We start from the raw sequence: 23,035 nt of genomic DNA, 5'->3' as shown, positions 1-23,035 counted from the left end.
AACTTAAGTAGCCTCCACCCTCCCACAAACACACCAAGCCCCACTCACAATTTTCAAAACTTAAGTATCCCCCACCCTCCCACAAACACACTAAGCCCCACTTACAATTTTCAAAACTTAAGTAGCCCCCACCCTCCCACAAACTTTGACAATGGACTTGACACTGACCACACCTGTCACTGTGTTGACTAATTTAATAACTACACAGTCATAATCCAAATTGTCCAAAAAAACATAACAAACAAAAGCACATTGTACATAATCTATTTATTTATAAATTCTGAATATTATTGGTATAAAAATATCAAAATAAATATTTATATACATGTATGTTCATTTTATATATTGCACGAAATCCTGATTTGTCCAGATTTTATAATAGTGATTACACAAACAAGCTTGTTTTTTTCAACCAGTAAGAATACATTACAGCCAAAACATCTGAAATGTAAAAACAAAGGTTCTTACAGTCACTTCACAGTCAACATGATTGACCTTCCTATCATTATGTAAAAACAAAACATTTCTTCAAGTCATTTTGAAGTCAACATGATTAACCTTCTTATCACATGGTATGAAAAAACTCCATATTTTTCTACAATTCCTGATATTTGCACAAACAAAAAACCCACTCCAGTCATTGTTTCTTTTCTGAAAAGTTCAAAATAATCCCCAATTTTTAAAACCCAGCAAAGTTTTTGGGATTACTTGTTCAATGCAATTTTCATTTCTTTATTATCAACTGCTAAAGCAATATACTATCCTCTGATGGGGCCAACAAATTTTCGTATCTGTTAAGTTCAAGGGCCATAACATAAATTGATCCATTTTGACAGAGTTATGACCCTTGAATACATTTTCATGAATGTACAACGTGATCTGACCATACACATGTACTCTGTCAAAAATGGGCCAACTTGACCTACAATTTTACTTGATAAAGCTATACAAAAGATATGAGCTCAATATTTTCAGACATTTTAAAAACAAAATACAGAATAACTGTATGTGGGACAGATGGACAAATAGATGTATGGACACAACTGAATTCAATGCTCGCAATACCCCAGCATGTATAACAGACAGAAGGATGGATATGTAACCATGTGTTTTTATTACTTTTAATGTTACTATCCCTGGTCAGAAGTCAGATATTTAAACAGGTAGGCACATGTCACTACAGTTCCTAGCCAAAAGTCTTAGTGCATATGTGATTTAGGACTATTGTGTGTACCAGTGAATATATTTTAATAATGTCATTTTTGTTTATTGGGATTTCTTTGACAACTTAAAATCCTATTTTCCAGAATAAAGTACCCTATCTAAAGAATCTTCACTGAGTCTACTTGTCTGTTTGGGGAAAGTAACAGATACAAACCTACATGTATAATCCCCTCCGGTTGGACAGGAAGGGGACTAAATTAATATCAATATTTTAAAATGTAACTGGATCAGCAGAACTAATTTGAAAATGTTCACAAGAGACTTATAGGTGTGAATGCTTTGCCAGACATTTCCCACAAGTTTTTGGCAAGTTGCCGACAGTGGGCCGCAATGAATTGTGGGTGAACAAGTCCAATATGCATCATAAAGAGCTCATAGCAGTGGACAGAGTCCTGGATGGCATTGGGAAAACAGTGTCGAATCAGCTGTCTGAAAATATATACCACAAAACAGTGTCAAATATACATCATCAAACCTTACTGTATCAAATACATCATAAAACATTATCAATATCATATCACAAAACAGTTCAACATACACCACAAAACCGTCATACATGTATTAGTGAGTCAGTCATACATCACAAAACTGTCAATTATACATCACAAAACTGTCAATCATACATCTCAAAACAGTCAGACATGCATCATAAAGTAAGTATCATACCTACATAAAGAAATCAGTATCAATTAAGGACTGTCTGTTATTTCTTTTATGTTCATCGGGGTATGAAAAAAAAAAAATCCGGAAACTGTGTTAATTTGTGAAGCCATTCTAACATAAGTTTGCGGATTTGTTTTTTTGTTCATATCTAAATGAATATAAAAGAAATAACAGACAATACTTATAATTAAATTTGAAACATACTGACTAATATTAACGCTAAAAGTTCATATTTTACTTTGAATTATTGAGTTAAAAACAATAACGCTCAATAAGACAAATTACCAATAAAAAATGACATCATCAAATATGACATTCCCTGACAATATAATTTTTACATTCATAGAGAAATGAACAAACTTCCATTGATACAGCTGGACCAATGGGATGACGTTATATTGTAATGAAACTAACGGAAATTTAATTATTTATACATCACAAAACAGTGTCAAACATACAAAACAAAACAGTGTCAAACATACATAACAAAACAGTGTCAAACATACATAACAAAACAGTGTCAAACATACATAACAAAACAGTGTCAAACATACATAACAAAACAGTGTCAAACATACAAAACAAAACAGTGTCAAACATACATAACAAAACAGTGTCAAACATACATCACAAAACAGTGTCAAACATACATAACAAAACGGTGACAAACATACAAAACAAAACAGTGTCAAACATACAAAACAAAACAGTGTCAAACATACATAACAAAACAGTGTCAAACATACAAAACAAAACAGTGTCAAACATACATAACAAAACAGTGTCAAACATACATAACAAAACAGTGTCAAACATACATAAACAACAAAACAAAACAGTGTCAAACATACATAACAAAACAGTGTCAAACATACATAACAAAACAGTGTCAAACATACATAACAAAACAGTGTCAAACATACATAACAAAACAGTGTCAAACATACATCACAAAACAGTGTCAAACATACATCACAAAACAGTGTCAAACATACATCACAAAACGGTGTCAAACATACATAACAAAACGGTGACAAACATACAAAACAAAACAGTGTCAAACATACAAAACAAAACAGTGTCAAACATACATAACAAAACAGTGTCAAACATACATAACAAAACGGTGACAAACATACAAAACAGTGTCAAACATACAAAACAAAACAGTGTCAAACATACAAAACAAAACAGTGTCAAACATACATAACAAAACGGTGACAAACATACAAAACAAAACAGTGTCAAACATACAAAACAAAACAGTGTCAAACATACATAACAAAACAGTGTCAAACATACATAACAAAACGGTGACAAACATACAAAACAAAACAGTGTCAAACATACAAAACAAAACAGTGTCAAACATACATAACAAAACGGTGACAAACACAGTCAGAGCGCCTATCTCGTGAGAATACAGATCTACATGTACCTGTAAAATGAGTCTATTAGGATGCCAGAAGGAGGAAAGTCACTGCTGGGTTTAAAAGGCTGTTGGACTGACAGTGGGTTACCCTGGAAGAAAATCAAATATAGCAATCTGCACAAATATTAATCATGAAGTAGGGTAATACAGTAATGTTTACAATATGGACTTTTATTGTACAAATTCATATGGTGCTGAAAATTCATATTGGATAAGAGGCCATGTGCCAAATCCCCATGGAATTCAACCTTGCTTTGTAACTCCACATGATAAAGATATACACAAAATGTCCAGATTTTCACCACAACTTGGACTCAAGCAATAAACTTCCATATTGTGAAAAATACTGTCTAATAATAACGTTACTTTATTGTTTAATCCCATGATACAAATGAAGCAATTTTATTTGAAAATGTATAAATGTATGATTAAAAAGTGTTTACGCAAAGATACAATGTTTCTGATCATTGCAAACTATATTATTTTAGTTTCATGCCAAAAATACTACAAGTACATGTATATTTATTATGTTTCGGGGAAGAATTTAGCTCAGTTAGTTAAGCAGTCGCCTGGGATGCTTACATTGTCGGATCAAATTACCTCAGTGAACCCATTCTATGACTGATTTTTATGCCATTCTCAGCAAGCGACCGATGACTGGTATATTAAAGGCCATGGTATGTGCTGTCCTGTCTGTGGGAAAGTGCAAATGTTTGACATGCAATAGCGGATAGTTAATAAATCAATGTGCTCTAGTAGTGTCATTAAACAAAACAATTTTTTTATTATGTTTCAAAATAGAAGGATGCGTGTCCAAATTAGGTGCTAATTTCAAAGTGCTCAGTACGGTACAAACTCACTGCAATAAGACATAGCATAGTATCTTAAAACATACATGCAAGTGTCCCATGATGTCACAATGTCTTGTTCAAATCTGCACTACAAACATACATTTTAATTCTTGCACTTTGGAGGGGCGTGATTTAGCTCAGTCGGTTGAGCACTCACCTGAGGTGTTCGCATCGCAGGATCAAACCACCTCAGTGGATCCATTCAACTGATTGGGGTTTTTCTCGTTCCAACCAGTACACCACAACTGCTCAAAGGCCGTGGAATGTGCTTTCCTCTCTGTGGGAAAGTGCATATAAAAGATCCCTTGCTGCATTAGGAAAATGTAGTGGGTTTCCTCTGTTGACTACGAGTCAGCATTACCAAATGTTTGACATCCAATAGCCGATGATTAATTAATCAAATGTGCTCCAGTGGTGTCGTTAAACAAAACAAACTCTTGCACTTTGATTAAAGGCAAACATTTTAACATTATACAGGAAAATATATACAGCAGTGATAACTATTTAAGTCTCTTACCACATTGTCTTCAAACCAGAGGAAATGTGAGTAGTAGTAGTCACCATCTCGAAGAATAACTGACGTGTAACCTTCAGACAGTTTATGCTTCAGGAGCTCGGACATACGCCACACCTGGAAAATAGAGCATGGGAAATGGAAATGTTTTTATTTAACGACACACTCAACACATTTTATTTACGGTTATATGGCGTCGACATATGGTTAAGGACCACACAGACATTGAGGGAGGAAACCTGCTGTCACCACTTCATGGGCTACTCTTTGTTTATTAGCAGCAAGGGATCTTTTATATGCACCATCCCATAGGCAGGATAGCACATACCACGGCCTTTGATGTACCAGTCGTGGTGCACTGGCTGGAACGAGAAATAGCTCAATCCCAGACTGACCACGCATCAAGCGAACGCTTTGCCACTGGGCTACAATTCGCTCCCCTAGAGCACAGGAGTCAACAAACATGAAGTTGAAGTTGGGACACTACCATATCATCCATATTCTGCCTGGCTCGATTTTGCTCATAGGGGAACAGGCTGATTTTTGCCCGAATTAAATGAAAATGCCCTAAACTGGATAACAAGATTTATTCATATTATCATTAGTGCTAAACAGTTGTATATATCTGCATATGAATTACCACATATTTTTACATCGATTACAACCAATGTTGTGGTTAGAATGATAAAAATACATAATGAAAAGGTTTGAGGTCAGCTTATTTTGCCCAAATATCTCTATTGTGTTTGTCCGAATTTGAAAATTTGCTCATGGTGAAGGAAAAAAATGTGTTATTTAACGACACACTCAACACATTTTATTTACAATTATATGGCATCAGAAATAATAAAGTTTGTTTTGTTTAACGACACCACTAGAGCACATTGATTTATTAATCATCAGTTATTGGATGTCAAACATATGGTCATTTTGACAGTCATAGAGAGGAAACCCGCTACATTTTTCCATTAGTAGCAAGGGATCTTTTATATGCACCATCCCACAGACAGGATAGTACATACCATGGCCTTTGATATACCAGTCGTGGTGCACTGGCTGTGACAAGAAATAGCCCAATGGGCCCACCGACGGGGATCGATCTTAGGCGACCGTGGATCAAGCAAGCACTTTACCACTGGGTTACGATATATGGTTAAGGACCACACAGATAGTGAGAGAGGAAACCCGCTGTCACCACCTCATGGGCTACTCTTTTCAATTAGCAGCAAGGGATCTTTTATATACACCATCTCACAGACAGGATAGTACATACCACGGCCTTTTTTACACCAGTTGTGTTGCTCATGGCGAAGATTGAAACAAATTATCTTCAGTGTTTAACTTTGGAATGGGTGTAGTGTGTATATTCAGACAATGAAAATATGGTTTGTGTTTTACTTTTACATGTGTGTATACCTGGACAAGTAAACTATGGATGGTGCTTAATTTTTACAAAAGTTTATATTCCTTTTGTCTGAAGACAATAAGTATTTTCACCTTTTCTTTGAGGTACTGTGTTGCATCTTTCCTGCCCTCCTCACACGTGATATTGAATGACGGGGCTGTCAGCTGGTGTAACTGTCTGTCTGTGTACATGAAGTGAATCAAGCCAGGGAATTCATTAAGGTATCTCCAGTATTAAGGAAAATACAGCTAGTTTTCACACTAAAAAGTGAAAGTGTTTTAACGACATGGATATGACAATGGTGAGCTTTTTATTTATAAAGGATACAATGTAATAGGAATATTTCTCTGAGCTTTGACCAACAGGTATGACAGCGATGTGCTTTCATAAAGGATACGATGTCAAAGCAATGTTTCTCTGAGCTTTAACCAACAGGTATGACAGCGATGTGCTTTTATAAAGGATACGATGTCATAGCAATGTTTCTCTGAGCTCTAACGGACAGATATGACAGTCATGTGCTTTTATAAAGGATACGATGTCATAGGAATGTTTCTCTGAGCTTTAACCGACAGGTATGAAATGGAAAATGGTTTAACATGCACATTCAGAGCAGGCTGTTGTAGCTCATGCCTGTTCTGGGCACAAGTACCGGCCTCAGCCAGTTCCTCCGTCCAGGACAGGAAAGTGTTGGGGTGGGTGAAGGAGGGACCGCCTGCACTGGTAGGTGCAAGGGAGCACCAGCAGTCCAACCGTGGTTGGTAACAGGCAGGGTCCGACAGTTATGACAGTGATGTGCTTTTATTAAGGATACGATGTCATGGGAATATTTCTCTGAGCTTTAACCGACAGGTACATCCTGTAGTCACCGAGTTCCTGGCTCATCTGTTCACTCATGCTGACTATGACTCTCTGCACTTTGACATTCACATCTTGGGGAGACAGATACAGGTATGAAAACAGCTCCTTCAGTTTCTTATGCAAGCCTAGTAAAGCTGTCTCCAGTCTGAAAGAAAATAGGTTTGATAATTATTAGTGATTTCCATAGAAATGTTGGAAGGCTTATAAAACTAAATATGTTTTTGTATTATTGTCCCAAATCACAAACATAGCAATAGCAGAGAAGGGAGCACTGAATTACTACACTAACTGTGCATATAATAACTTTACAATATGTCCACACACAAATACACTCATGCACACATATATACCCAGAGGTCCTCTAACATATATACAGTCAAACCCCTCTAAACCGGACACCCTAGGGACCAAGTAAAATGTGCACTTTTAAGAGGTATCCAGTTTAGAGAGGTTAGGTTCTTTACTCATTTAAAAAAAGGACCATGAAAAACGTCTGGTTTTGAGGGAATTCCGGTTTACAGAGGGTTCGGTTTTGAGAGGTTTCAATGTACATTAAAAAAAGGCACTCAAGTTAATGGGTACAAGAGAAGTCAATATACATAACGGATTTGATCTCAGATTTATAAAGTAAAGAGAAAGGATAAGAAAGAGAAAGAAGTAGAAGAAAAGACCTAGTTACACACCAGATATATGTTTCTCTTCTACTTTCCTATTATATGTAAACAAGCCATAAGGCTTAACAAAAAAGGAATTGAGCTAGAGTCATCTTTTTGTTACTCGTCAAAAAACTAAATACTGTGGGGCCCTTTTTTTTTTACCATTTTTATCTAACACATTTTTTCACTACCACCAATACACATCACACAATTTTAAACATGCATCCTCACAAATGAATGCATGCATGCATGCATGCACCACACAGGCACACATGCATACAAACACATACTGTTTGGTACTTTTTCTTTTAAAACTGCAAACATAAATTAATATTGACTTTACAGATCAAGACTTGGCAGTGAGTTAAATATACTTGTTTCTCAGTATAATATACATCTCTAAGATCCCAGACATCTGATAAATGTAGAATCTAAGCCCCGTAATAACTAATGGTCAGTTTTAAAACATTGTCTTACCCGGTGGGCAGTTCTGCGCCAGCTACCTCTTCTAGATAATGAAGAAGGCTACGTTTAAAGGTTTCATTTTCCCACCGTTTCCGCACATCCGACACAATCCGTTTGACATCACCCTATTTAAGAAACCAAAAACAAAACTAATTCAGTTATAATACAAACTACATGTATACAGTCCATTACTGTATCTGTTACAAATCAGGAATTAAGATATTTTCCTGTCTACTGCGTGCATGGGTGTTTAATACCAATTGTTTTTTGCTTCTAGATTTATTTTAGAAATTTCAATGAAAGAAAGAAAAGAAAGAAATGTTTTATTTAACGACGCACTCAACTCATTTTTATTTACGGTTATATGGCATCAGACATATGGCTAAGGACCAAACAGATATTGAGAGAGGAAACCCGCTGTCGCCACTTCATGGCCTACTCTTTTCGATTAGCAGCAAGGGATCTTTTATATGCACCATCCCACAGACAGGGTAGTACATACCATAGCCTTTGATATACCAGTCGTGGTGCACTGGCTGGAACAAGAAATAGCACAATGCGGCCACCGACGGGGATCGATCTCACACCGACCGCGCATCGAGCGAGTGCTGTACCACTGGGCTACGTCCAGCCCCAAATGTCAATGAAGGCAGCATTATGTATGTAACAGTGTCAAAGTTTTTTTTGTTTAAAGACACCACTAAAGCACACTTATATACTAATCATCAGCTATTGGGTGTCAAACACTGGGTTAATCTGACATACAGTCTTCGAGAGGAAACCTACTACATTTTTCCATAGTAGCGAAGGATCTTTTATATGCACCATCCCAAAGACAGGATAGCACATACCATGGCCTTTGATATTCGAGTCGTGGTGCACTGGCTTGAACAAGAAATAGCTCAATGGGCCCATCGACAGGGAATGATCCTAGACTGACCACACATCACGCAAAGGCTTTACCACTGGACTACGTCCCGTCCCTAAACAATGTCAAATGTAGAAATTAAAACATTACAAAAAGTTGACATTCATATTAGCATCACTGCCAAATCACTATATGTAGTGTTGCAAACAAATCACTATGCATTTTTACATGGATTACAACTAATATTGTACAGTAGGTAGAATGATAGAAATATCTATCGCTTTTGCCTGAAATTAAGGATTTGCTCCAGCACTAGGAGAGCAGTAGCTCTCCTCCCTGCCCCCTATCTCGTATGCGTATGGGGAAAACCACGACATTTTTTCCAAAAGCAGGAAGGGATCTTTTATATGCACTTTCCCCACAGACAGGACAGCACATACATGTACCGCAGCTTTTGATATACCAGTCATGAGAAATTCATTGTGACAGAAAACAGGCAGTTAATGACATACAAGAAATGACAAAATGTCAATGTACACATATACCCGGACTTTCTTCAAAGCTGACATGACTTTGGACAGCAGTGAGTTCATGACATCATAAAGATGAAGTCCCTGCTGGTGGCTGAGCTTATCCTTCCTCGCTGACAGAAGATCTTTGATGATTACGAACACCTGACAGAGAGGAGTGGCCGCAGTGTTTCTGTTGGCCTGAAAGCCAAGTACTACAGGTAGTCAGGAATTGGGCACAAACAGTTTGTTATAAATTTAAAAGAAGATGCTTCAGGGTTCATAGCCTTCAAGACCAAACAAATTCAAAGATTTTCAAAAACTTTTACATACCATTTTCAAAGACTTTTACACAGCGGTCAAAGACAACAGAATGCGATAAAAAATACCAAATCAGTTTGTTTACATTGCTGTCTATAGCAAGAAATTAGGCTTTTTTACATGCATCATGACAGGTTAAACCTTGTAACTGGAAAATATCAAGTGCATGCAGCTGTAAAAGTATTGTGTTATGATGTAGCTACACCAGCAGAAAGAAGGTCAGAGTATTGTTGTTGATTGAGAAAAATTAACAATAAAACAAAAGAATGAACACAATATGACAATTCAAACACTTTCAAGGAATTTAAAGATCGCTACAAACCCTTTGCTTTGTTCAGCACTGTATGACCTAGTCAATTTGACTGATAAAACGTTTTAACTAATAAACAGACACTCCTAAATTTCACTGTTGTCCTTATTTTAAGAAATGCTGATGCTGGGAACATTTAGTTCAGTATCACGTCACAATTCGCAACGCAAGTTTCAAAGATCGTTACACAATTTTAAAACATTAAACAGTTGTTGCTAATCAATGTTCAATTGACTAGAAATATCACTGATCAATATTTTGAAAACAAAATTTTCACTGTGATGTGTTTGAATTCCAGAATGTATTTCAATATCTAATGATCTAAGACAGATGATTTAACCAAGAACAATGGGTATATTTGAATACCCATGCTTATAAAACTTTAGACTAGATTCAATCTCTAATGATGTCACACACATACAATTTGTATGGCGTTGTCATGACATTAGTGTCTCAAACTCTCTTAAAAGTATTATAAGCACCAGGCCTGGTCTCTCAGATTTTTTTTAAATGCATAACCCATTTATGGGTTAAACAAGAATAACTTTAGGTAACTCATTTCCCTTTTGCATAAACCATAATTTCCTGGTCAATGTTGTCCCTAAATTAATGTTACGATGTTGGTATTAATAGCCATTCATAACATATTTGTATTACATCAGAGTTTTGGTGTGTGAGTTGGGCCTGCCAAGAAACACGTGCTAGGAAGGCACAAACCTCCTTGAAACAATAAATCCATTATGGTTGTTTGAATCTGGAGTTTATCATATTCATAACAATTAATGTATAAAATGTGCAAACAAAACAATAATTCTCACAATTTTCAGAGGCTTCAGACCTGAATTACTATATTATTTCAATCAACTTTGATCCCTGTATTACTGAATAAAATAGGTCACACACCTGTTGTGAAGCATTGTGTTACATGCATCAAATATGTGTATGTATATTTTACAAACCTCGACTACAGTGACAAGCATCACTCCAGGTAAAACACGAGTGCAGTGAAGCTGGTGTGGTGAAAAGGGACACGCTGTAGTTCGAAGGAAAGTCATCTGACACCAGTAGTCTTGCTTCAAAGTAGTTCGCGTTGCCAGCGTACTTGATGTCAGGTTGTCTCTGGAAGTGGAACTTATTTCAACATTGGAATGTGTACCTTGACTACTGTGGGAACGACTGGACTGCAAAGATGAAAGAAGTGTAATACATTCAGCATACTTAGTACAAAGATAACAGTATTTGAATGGAGTCTGAACATAATGAAAATAATTTTAATTTATCTGTTTTTAAGATTTCAGCTCAATATATATACTTTTGCCAATCCATTTCTTTTGTGAAATAAATATTGTTTAAACCATTAAAATATTGCTAAACAAAAGTATATTTTCTATAGGCTGGTGGACTAGTAGAAATTCTGGCTGGCTAGTAAATTTTAGTTGGTTCTGGTCCAGCAGGCTAGTGAAATGTTTTCCATTTCTGCACCCCTGCAATAAATAGGTGTAAGACCACTACACCCTCTTTTCTCTCACTAACCACTGACAACAAACCCACTGTTCTGAACATACAGCCCAGATAGCTGAGGTGCGCCAAGGACAGCGTGCTTACAACTAACTTGGATATAAGCACGAAAATAAGTTAAAAGAAGAAATATTCTCTGTATACAATATAGATTTACATTCATCCAGGGATATGAGACTGCACTTCACTGTAGGGTAAGGATGAATTTGTCCTGAAATTATTTAGGAGCCCTAACTTGAACATAAGCACAGTACATGTATGTAGCTTAAAATAACATGGGCATCAAAATAAGCCAACCGATCAGCAACTATTGTTAATCAAATTTTTAAAAACAAAATGTTCCCTGTTTGCACTAAAACAGTGTAACTTGTTCCCTGTAAAAATGCTCAATTCCTCAAGTGATGGTGAGGGTCAAAGGTACCTGACTGTCTGCAGAAACCCTCCCTGATGAGTCGTCTGGCATGGCAGTGAAAAACGCCTCGTTCGCATCACCTTGTGCAGAAACGTCTGGGTAAGAAGAACCAGCTGTGTTCAAAATAGCTGAAAAAAACAAAGTTCAGGAAGATTGTTAATGAAACTGTAATCCTTGCCACCCTCCATGGACATTGATTTTTGTAAATAATTTCAGTTTCATTTGACAGAAAAAGAAAAGTAGAAGTGTTCTGGAAATTTTTGCATCCAATTTAAAAAAACAATCAGTTCAGAAATAAACAGATTGTAATGTATATATTACAGTAAGACAACAACTTCACTGCTGGGAAGGACTATAGGTCATGTTTTTATTTCTAAAAAAACATTATGTGCAAAGAACTTTTATATGACCAGTTTTGTGGTTGATTTTTCTGTTACATTGGTTTGTATAAATTCGAGAGAAAAAGGAAAGATGTCCGATCCATATGTCTAGAATGTATGAGAAAGAAGGAAGATGCTGTTATGCGTCCAGGACAGGTAACAGAGGACTTGTTGGGACGATTTAAGTCATTAAATCGTTGGGATTTTCAGACCAGTCTAAGTTAACAGGGGGAAATGCCATAGATCAGAGGTCAGTCTAAAGAAATTACATTTTACTTTAAAGAAAAAACAAACATTCTTTTTAAAATATTTAAAATACCTACATGAACTACTCCGAGACGTTTCACTAGCCGAATGGTCAGCTCTGTGAAGTTCATCAACCTCATCTGTGTTATATACTGGTGTCCTTGACCTTAGAGGAGTTGTCCTTGGGGTTGTTTGAGCACTGTGGTACTGAAATAAGTTAAAAAAAATATTAATTCAAAACCACAGTTTAACCACTGTATGCTGAAGATCTACTTCTAAAATTTCTAACTCTCTAAATGTGTTCAATATATAATTGTTGATTTATTAAATTATTTGTTCTTGGTAATCTGCTACATATTTGAAAAATCATCAATAATACATTTTAGTAGAGCCTTGGAAATGATCTTCAGGGAAGCAAATCAGTAGAAACACTCGACCATTTATTATCCAATGACACAAAACAAAACAATCATATATTTGTTAAACATGTTCCATACAATATATTTTCCATTCCTTTATATATTTTCCTAAGAAGCAGCCATGACAGTAACTGTTAATAAACGAATGAATGAATGAATGAATGAATGAATGAATGAATGGATGAATGAAATGTTTTATTTAACAATGCACTCAACACATTTTATTTATGGTTATATGGCATCAGACATATGGTTAAGGACCACACAGATATGGAGAGAGGAAACCCGCTGTCGCCACTTCATGAACTACTCTTTTCAATTAGCAGCAAGGGATACTTTATATGCACCATCCAACAGGCAGGGTAGTACATACCATGGCCTTTGATATACCAGTCGTGTTGCACTGGCTGGAAAGAGAAAGAGCCCAATGGGCCCACCGACAGGGATCGACCCCAAACTGACCGTGCATCAAGCGAATGCTTTACCACTAGGCTACGTCCCGCCCCCGAATGAGTGAATGAATGAATGAATGAATGAATGAATGTTTAACAACATTGCAGCATATAAATACACATTGACCATTGGGTGTCAGACAGTGTCATTGTATTTACACAGATACTACACAGAACAGATCAACACAACAGGTCAAGTGGAGTTACATTATTTTTTTTTAAATTGTGATTTTATATTAAATCTTATAATTACAAAGTTAATAAGACAACTTATTTAGTTAAAAATACACATAAAGGAATTTCTAACATTTTTTCCATGACTTGTTTTACATAATGATGTCCCATCTGACGTAATAAAGTCATTTTGTTTAGGTCTATCGAAGGATAACATTCAACTTCATCTAATTAGAATGCAATAAATCATTGTAATTACAGTGAAACCTGTCTAAACTGGATCACATGAGGCATTTTAGACAGGATCTGCTTTTTAGAGGGTCACATCTTAGAATTTAAAAACTTTTGGACCAAGAAACTAGGCCGATTTTGACAGGATTCCAGTTTGTTCAGGGTCCAGTTTAGACAGGTTTCACTGTATAAACAAATCATACAGACATGGAAAGTATATTTAGCCACACACCACACTGAAAAGGCAGGGCCAAAGCTAGGAGTTTCGGGTGGGGGGCAGATGAATTTTTGTAACGAACAAGCATGGAAGGTGCAATACAGCAGGGGGCATGTCCCTAGGAAATTTTGAAATCGACGCACTAAAATACCATTTTGCAGCTATTTTAGGGAGGTTACACACTTAAAACTTTTCAAACAGTTAAGAAGAGGATTTTCTTTAAGTTTCTATTATTTTTACCAGATTTCTTTTGGGGGGAAAGGAAAGGATAATCAAATTTGGGAACTTACGTCAGTTTCTTCATCCAAGTCACTTTCTGGATCGCTGCGTGGATTCACGAGTCTGGCTGTGGATGGGATGCACGAGCTAGTCCGTCCAGATGGGTGAGACGTCTGACAGTACGAGTAAGACAGCATGTCCTCCAGGTGCACTTCAGGAGGGAAGATGTCCTGCACCAGCAAAATAATGTACAGGATGTCTGCTGGCTGCAACTCAGAGGCATTCTCACTGCAAGTTAGAATAACAACAACTACAACAAAAATACAATCCTGTTTCAGTGATAAAAATAAGCTATAATCACTATAAAAATGACTCCTCGATCCAGTCTTGAATTTACATCTCAAACCGGAGTAGAGAGAATCCACATTAGGCAGATTTCCAATCTAATTAAAATTAGCTCCACTATTACATGTGGATCTAACAGCAGCACGTTGGAGCTTATGTCCAGTTGATCTTTCATTTGACCAATCAAAACCTTACTTGCAAAATCATGCCAGTGATTTGAAAAGAATTTGAAAACATTCGGGTATACGAAATGATTCGGGTGAATTACAAACTATGCCGGAAACTAATTTCAATATAAAATTTTATATAAAATTTGTTTGAAGACAGAAAAAAACCTGTGATGGTATAGCCATAAAATCTGTTCATACTAGTATACAATCCAGAGTTTATTACTGCACTTTTACCCCTGTTTTTTCAATACAGAAATAGACCAACAAGTTTGACTATTGCATAAATAGTCTCGCCCGATATTTTCAGAATTTGTATGCTCCTGAATAATGCTATAAGAGGCGACGTGTAATTGGTCCATATTTAAATTGTTGTTTATAGATGAAATGTCACACATTGCTGTTAGATCTACTGGTAGACCAGTAGAGCTAATTTTAATCAGATTGGCAGACTTCAATACATGATAAATGATAACAGATTGTGCCGGTGTACACAAATATCCAGGTTACACAGAAGCTGGTTTGGACAGATGACATTTTTCACTGTGGATATTACTGCTTTATTTTTATCTTAACCAATGTTTTCATAAATTGCACATAAAAAGAAAGAAAGAATTTTTTTTAATGATGCATTCAACACATTTTATTTATGGTTATATGGCATCAGATGTATGGTTAAGGACCACACAGATATTGAGAGAGGAAACCCGCTGTCGCAACTTCATGAGCTACTCTTTTTGATTAGCAGCAAGGAATCTTTTATATGCACCATCCCACAGACAGGATAGTACATACCACAGCCTTTAATATACCACATAAAAAGAAGAAAAATGTTGTTATTCAAACCTGTTACAATAAAATTCCTTTTATTTTTATGTCAAGTCAAAGTGGAATGATTGAAAAAAAAAAAACAGCTTCACCCTTTTCGCTGGAATGTGTATTATAGATGCAGGTACGATGCTTACTCCATTGTTCATGCTTGCTTGCTTGCTTAACTTTATTTACATGCTCCTATACCACTAAGGTTTCAGGCAGGTCTATCCCGGGTCCAGTCTCTGGATAGCCAGTGATCTGACCCGGGGCAGAAATATTCAGGGCTTCTAGATTATGGTAGCCCCACTCCCATGGTTAGTGATATTCAATGTTGGGCTAGTCAGATGTTACAGTTAAGTTTGTTTTGTAAATATGAATATCCTGACCCCACCCCAACCCCCAAAGTTAGTGTTTTTAAGCTCTATCTCCGTCTATAGGTGACATATCTGATTATTACTATTATTTAGTAAAATTGTATTAACTTAAAGTAAAGTAGGGCTAGTGAATTTTTAATCGTGGCTAGTACATTTTTTTAAATCACTGATCCCATGGCTAGCGGATTTTGTAAAAATTCTAGAAGCCCTGGATATTGTTCATGCCAGTACATTAATTAATTCAGGTACTTACTCTGAATAGAGAGCCAGAAGTTTACAGTTGACGAGAAGAAGAGCATGTTTCGCCAAGTTTTCGGGAAGTTTTTTCATTTCTGCCATCATCCCTTCCAATAAGGTGATGCATTTCTCATTAACCAACTGGTTCACTAGCAGTCTCTCCAGAGCCTGTCAACACAGTAACATATCCATCTAAATAGAAGGTATGACATTTTTTATCCTGCAAATGACAATTATAACGTATATCACAAGAATGAAGTCATAAATGTTTTACATTTTTGTAATGAATGAATGAATGTTTAACGACACCCCAGCAAGAAAAATACATCAGCTATTGGGTGTCAAACTATGGTAAATGCAACAACAATGTGATGATCAACATCAATATAAACATTCAACAGTTAAATTAAAACACAGTGTAAAGAACTGTGCAAAAATACAAATATCACAGATATATAAAATTAAAATTTAGAGTAAAATTCAGTATCGCGTAAAAATTGTAATACAAATTCTGGATGGAATTGAAATGATTCCATCACATTTGTTTCTCCAAATATATCTTTTCAAATAACTTTGAGATGAGGACACTCCACCAAAATGTGGCGTACCGTCAGAGTACACTGACAGCGCTCACACAGAGGTGGAGGATCCTTCTTCAAAATAAATTAATGGGTCAAGTAAGTGTGACTGATGTGAGCACAACACAAAACTATTTCATCCTTCCTGCACTGTCTATAGGAGGATTGCCACTCTCCCAAGACTGGCTTGATAGAATGAAGCTTGTTCGCAACTGCACCGTCCCAGTCATGTTGCCAAGTCGAAAAGATAAATTTGTTGATACAAAGTTTAAAATCAGTATAAGGTACACCAACCCTGGTATGTCATTGAAAAAAAGCTTGCTTGTTCAGGGTTCGAAATTCACTAAAATATATAGTGGCCTAAAAAATAATAATGCATATTAGCAAATTATGGTAAGTGAACCATGAGTATGATTTTAATGTGGAATACAATTATTAATAGTGGTTCATGTGTTATAGCTCTAAAGAAGATAATATTATTTGGGCAACTGATGCCATTATTTTTTAATACTGAAGTCGCCCAAACAGGACATTGGTCGCATCTGTTTCGTGCCCTGTTGTTTAGTTTCAGCATATTGATAGTTAGCATTAAAGATGATTCCCCCGATTTTCTTACAAGATAAAAACAACAGGTTAATGATGTACTGTACATGTAGGTTATTGGCTTATCCTGTTCAGAACAAACAGGGAATTCCACTCGGCAAGCCTGTCAACAGAGTAAATTGCATAGTCCACAAAATATGGTAATTAAGTCACAAATCTGTACAGTCTCACTATCAATAACTATCTCTATCTGTATACACAAACTGGTCTAAGAAAATCTATTTATACCTCCACTAGGAAGGACTGTTCCTCATTATAAAGCTTATCCCATGTGTCCAAAAGTCTTCTCAGAAAATTCCACCTTTCTGTTTTATCTTTAAAACGAGAATGACCAATTCTAAAACAAACAAAAACAAAGACAGAAAAATGTTATTTGGTTTGTCATACAGATACATGAGACTAAGGGAGAAGGGGTGCTCAATGAGAATTAATAGCTAACCCCAACCCAACCCACACAGTTGATGAAAATACATGAACATTCAGACTTATGCTTCTACATGTATTAAGTACAAAAAGTGTAACTCATTTGATGCAACAGGCAAATTGATTATACTGCCTGCCTTGATGGTGAGTACTATGTTAACAGGAGAACTAAAAATATTTTAAAATAAAATAATACATTCAACAAGGTTGGGTTCAAGACAATATGTAATACAAAATATACAGATGAATTTGTAACAATGGTCACTTCCTATATAAATTTAGTAAAAGGACACTCCAGATACTTATATATGTTTTATATTTACTAATATGCATGATTTTAATGCATAGGTCAGCTTTTCTAGGTACTTTTAAGTCGTTAGTGTATATATATATTAACAATATTGTACCTCAGCTTATCAAATAAACTAAGGTAAACATCGAGAAAACTCCAGATTGTAAACTCACTCATCAGTGACAGGGCCAAACAGGAATCCGATGAGACGGTAGAAGATTTGTAGTTTTCTGTGCAGGAACTCTTCAGTTTCTGTCCCATCCCCACAGATAGCAATAAACAGCAGCTCATCCACCTGCAACCAGTGAACAGAAGTCAGTTAAAAGCAACCAGTAAACATCAACCAGTGAACATAAATCAGTTAACTGAAACCAGTAAACATCAACCAGTGAACATAAACCTGTGAACATAAACCCATGAACATCAACCAGTGAACATAAATCAGTTAACTGAAACCAGTAAACATCAACCAGTGAACATAAGTCAGGTAACAGCAACCAATGAACATCAACCAGTGAACATAAATCAGTTAACTGAAACCAGTAAACATCAACCAGTGAACATAAACCAATGAAAATCAACTAGTGAACACAAACCAGCAGAGGGAAACTAGAATCATCTAGCCAACATCCACATGTGAATAGTATAGGCTGTGAACCCCAACTAGTGAACATAAACCAAACATCATCAACCAGTAAACATTATCCAGGAAACATTCACCAGTGAACATTCACGTGTGAACATTAACCAGTGAATATATACCAGTTAACATCCACCAGTGAACATCAAACAATAAAAATCAACCAGTGAACACCAACTTGAGTAACCAGTGAATATCAACAAATAAACATTAACAAACATTTTAATTCTACACAGAACACTCCTTCTAATAATTAATATGGTATATGAATAACATGTCTACAATACATATACATGCAAATATAGGGGGAAAAAATTAAATCCAGATTCATTGAATGTTTTGAGAATTTTATATGGAATTTTAAAATGGTTAGTTATTATTACATTATACATGTACTACAGGTGTTATAATGTGTGATATTTTACCTACCCATTCTGCAACACATTTTACTACCGTAAAGCACAACTTCTGTTTTAATAAGCTTTAATAATTTATTCTCCCATTACATTATGTACACAAAACACATACATTTAGTTTGAAATGTTAAAAAGTTTGTTTTGTTTAATGACACAACTAGAGCTCACTGATTTATTAATCATCGGCTATTGGATGTCAAACATTTGGTAATTTTTATATACATGTAGACTTAGCGAGGAAACCTATATTTTTCCACTAATTAGTAGAAAGGGATCTTTTATATGCACCATCCCACAGACAGGATGGCACATACCACGGCCTTTGATATACCAGTCATGGTGCACTGGATTGAACAATTAACAAGGTGGAAATGATAATGTTTGGTTAGTTTACAGAATCTAAGTTATGTGCAGGTTTCTGTCTGTTCTAAACATGTACTCGTAACTAGAGTATTAATTAACAATGATTTCTGTATATATACCTGTCTAAAAACAAACACAAATCCATTTTCACAAGTGACGGAGGAACACGGATTCTTGGTTTGTTCAATGAGGCCCCAGTTTGAGAGAACCAGTGGAGAGAAGAGCTGCATAATGAGACTGGTGTCCACTTGAACGACTTGTTGGACTTGTTCAGTCTGTAAAAATAAAGACAGAAATGTTACACTGTTGCATCTTAATAACTCGGTCGGTGGGTCCATTGGGCTATTTCTTGTTCCAGCCAGTGCACAGTGTGCACAACGACTGGTATATCAAAGGCTGTGGTATGTACTACCCTGTCTGTGGGATGGTGCATATAAAAGATCCCTTGCTGCTAATCGAAAAGAGTAGCCCATGAAGTGGCGAAAGCGGGTTTCCTCTCTCATATCTGTGTGGTCCTTAACCATATGTCCGATGCCATATAACCATAAATATAATGTGTTGAGTGCATTGTTAAAAAAAAACATTTCTTTTTTTCTTACTTTCTTAGGGGCCATTCACAATTATCAACATTATCATAAGTGTACAAAGAGTACACTTTTTCATGATCCCCCCCTCCCCCCCATAAGTGTACAAAATAAAATGTTGATTTTTTTTGTCCATCTTTTATTGGCAGTTATATTAGAATGTCACTAGCCACTGGAGTGGGCCTATCATAATCTAGAAGCCATGTTCAAGTGATTTTCTTGGGTCTTCCTTTCTTTTGCTTGTGATTGTCCTGGTTTTGATGTTTCAGGAGCTGGTATCTTGTATGATACTTCTCATTACAAATCGGGCACTTGTGGATCTTTTCATGAGCTTCGGTTGCCTTCTCTGTCCTGTCTATCATGTTCAATGCCCGAACTCCGCCATGAATTATTTTGATGTGTCTATCTAACGACAATTAGGGGGAAAATAGATTTCTCGGAAAGTTATAAATCGACATTTATTTGTATTTCTAAAAAGCGTACAGCGGCTGTTAACCCCCTCCCCCCCAGCGTACGGTTTGTACGCTTATGTTAATGTTGACAATTGTGAATGACCCCTTAATAACTCATGAAAAAAAAGGAATGCTTGTTTCATGACATTTCACCACATATTAAACTATGGTTATCAAATGCTTATTTTGACACTTAATTTGATGAAAGAGAACCGGCCTTCGTGGCATCGTGGTTAAGCCATCAGATATAAGGCTGCAAGGTACAGGGTTTACAGCCCAGTACAGGCTCCCACCCAGAGAGAGTTTTAACAACTCAGCGGGTAGGCACATGTAAGACCACTACACCCTCTTCTCTCAATAACCACTAACAATTAACCCACTGTCTTGGACTGTAGCTGAGGTGTGTGCCCAGGACAGTGTGCTCAAACCTTAATTGGATATAAGCACGAAAATAAGTTAAAATGATGAAGAAGAGAGGAAACCTGCCACCTGCTTAACCACAACGCCAGATAAAACTTCAAGTGATCGTTTATATACTTTTCCAAAGATTTAACAACATCATACATACCACAGCCTTTGATGTATTACTACTAGTCATGGAACACAGTTTGATATCGGTAAATATTTTAGTCTATAAAAGGTGATCATTCCTACTATCCCTCTCACCTCACGCAAGCATTCTACTGACTAAGCTGCACCTCACCCCTGTAACTCATGATTACATATAGCAGATATTATGTAAAATTAAACAATCCCATGTTTGACTCTTGTTATTTTCATTTGATTTGCTTATTGTGCTAATATCCAATTCAGGTAATCTAATGCATGCCATCCTGAGCACACAATTCAATCATCTGGAATAGCTGCTGTCAGTGACAGTGGGCTTAATACTGGGTCAGCAAGACAGTGCAACTTTGCAAGACACACACTAAGAACCATACGTTATTGGACAAGTCAGCAAGAGAGAAGTCAGTACAATTTAGTGCAGGGCACACATTAAGTCAATACTTTTCTTTCTATGTCCCTTCGGACTAAGTACAATTATAATAACAGCAAAGAGTTCTGCAGATTCCCCCCACCTACATCATGGGGTCCCATGTTAGGTTAGGGTTTATTTTTTATATATTTTTTGGGGGGGGGGGGATGCAATTGTGTAGTACTCTTTAAATCTTTTCTATTTTTCACCATACATAATTCCTAACCATACTAGTCTGTAGTTCATCAAGATTAACCTCGAATGCATGTGCTTACACATCCATTCGAGGTTAATTTTGATAAACTAAATAGTCCATATCCCTAACCTTACTTTTGACCCTAACCCTAATGTTGGTATATTTTATATAGACGGGGCTTCTAGAATTTTTATCAAATCCACTAGCCATGGGATCAGTGATTTAAAATTTTACTAGCCATGATTAAAAATTCACTAGCCCTACTTTTCTTTTGAAGTTTTATAAAATTTTACTAAATATAATTGTAATAATCAGATATGTCACATAAAGAGGGAGATAGAGCTTAAAAACACTAACACTGGGGGTTTGGGGTGGTGGCAGGATATTTATATTTATAACATATGTAGATTTAACTGCAACATCTGACTCCTTTTTTTTCACTAGCCGTCGGGCAAAGCAATAGTAGTTATTTACTAGCCCAACATTGAATATCACTAGCCATGGAAGTGGGGCTACCATAACCTACAGTAGCGGATCCAGAAAATCCATTTAGGGGGGCCCCCAATGACATAAGGCGGAATGTCAGTGGAACTTTTGGGGAAATTTGGAGGGGATCATTGAAATTTTTTTTTATATATATAATAAAATTATAACTGTCGCAAAATTTAGGGGGACCCGAACCGGCACCTGGCGCCCACCCCCTACCCACCGATCCGGCTCTGATCTAGAAGCCCTGATATAGAACAGGTTTAAATTCTTAAGAGTTGCCGTGAATATTACAAACGATCAACTTGTACCTCGGCTGTGATATTATCACCACCACCATCTTGTTGGTAACAGTTTTCACCTTGCTTGTTTACATACACCGCGAAATCGTTATCACAGTCGACGAAGAGCACATCATTAATGCGGTTTACAACCAGAACACTCTTCATGTTTCTAACTACAGCATATCAACACAAACAGATTTTCACAAAACATAATCTGTCAGGCAGCAGAAAGCTTGTCACGTATTTTATGCAAGAAACAACATTAACACAAATAGGAAATTAACAACTTGTTTATTTTTGGAACCTTTGCACGTGCTTTTTCAGCTCCAATTCTTAGCCGCCTTTAGTAGTTAATATTTTCAACTTTAAATATTCATTTTTAATTATAGTAGTTATATCAAGGATTATTATTTTAGCGATATAATTATTTTTTTCTTCATATTCAATACAGTGGACTAG

At 36.2% G+C, this 23,035-nt stretch overlaps 1 protein-coding gene across 3 annotated transcripts; it reads right to left on the bottom strand.

The window, feature by feature from the left end:
- Nucleotides 1–250: 250 nt before the first annotated feature.
- Nucleotides 251–22,880, bottom strand: LOC121384341 (Hermansky-Pudlak syndrome 1 protein homolog). Of its 3 annotated transcripts, none has more exons than XM_041514690.1 (16): nt 22,604–22,880; nt 19,718–19,873; nt 18,353–18,474; nt 17,693–17,801; nt 16,300–16,451; nt 14,419–14,635; nt 12,713–12,842; nt 12,019–12,137; nt 11,039–11,260; nt 9,485–9,649; nt 8,084–8,196; nt 6,904–7,095; nt 6,182–6,314; nt 4,688–4,801; nt 3,326–3,408; nt 251–1,653 (listed from the first exon to the last, which is right to left on the bottom strand). In XM_041514690.1, exons 1-16 carry the CDS (start codon nt 22,739–22,741, stop codon nt 1,476–1,478), a joined length of 2,343 nt encoding a protein of 780 aa, XP_041370624.1. In that variant the 5' UTR covers nt 22,742–22,880; the 3' UTR covers nt 251–1,475. The 3 variants fall into 3 exon arrangements, with proteins under 3 accessions (XP_041370624.1, XP_041370626.1, XP_041370625.1); XM_041514692.1 differs by having other exon boundaries at nt 22,654–22,749; XM_041514691.1 differs by lacking the exon at nt 19,718–19,873.
- Between the last annotated feature and the right edge of the window lie 155 nt (nt 22,881–23,035).

This window comes from Gigantopelta aegis, chromosome 10 (genome assembly GCF_016097555.1).
Source record: "Gigantopelta aegis isolate Gae_Host chromosome 10, Gae_host_genome, whole genome shotgun sequence".
NCBI classification, from domain to species: domain Eukaryota; kingdom Metazoa; phylum Mollusca; class Gastropoda; order Neomphalida; family Peltospiridae; genus Gigantopelta; species Gigantopelta aegis.
The sequence above is the reverse complement of the archived record's forward strand: the minus strand, read 5'-3'. Positions and strand labels throughout refer to the sequence as shown.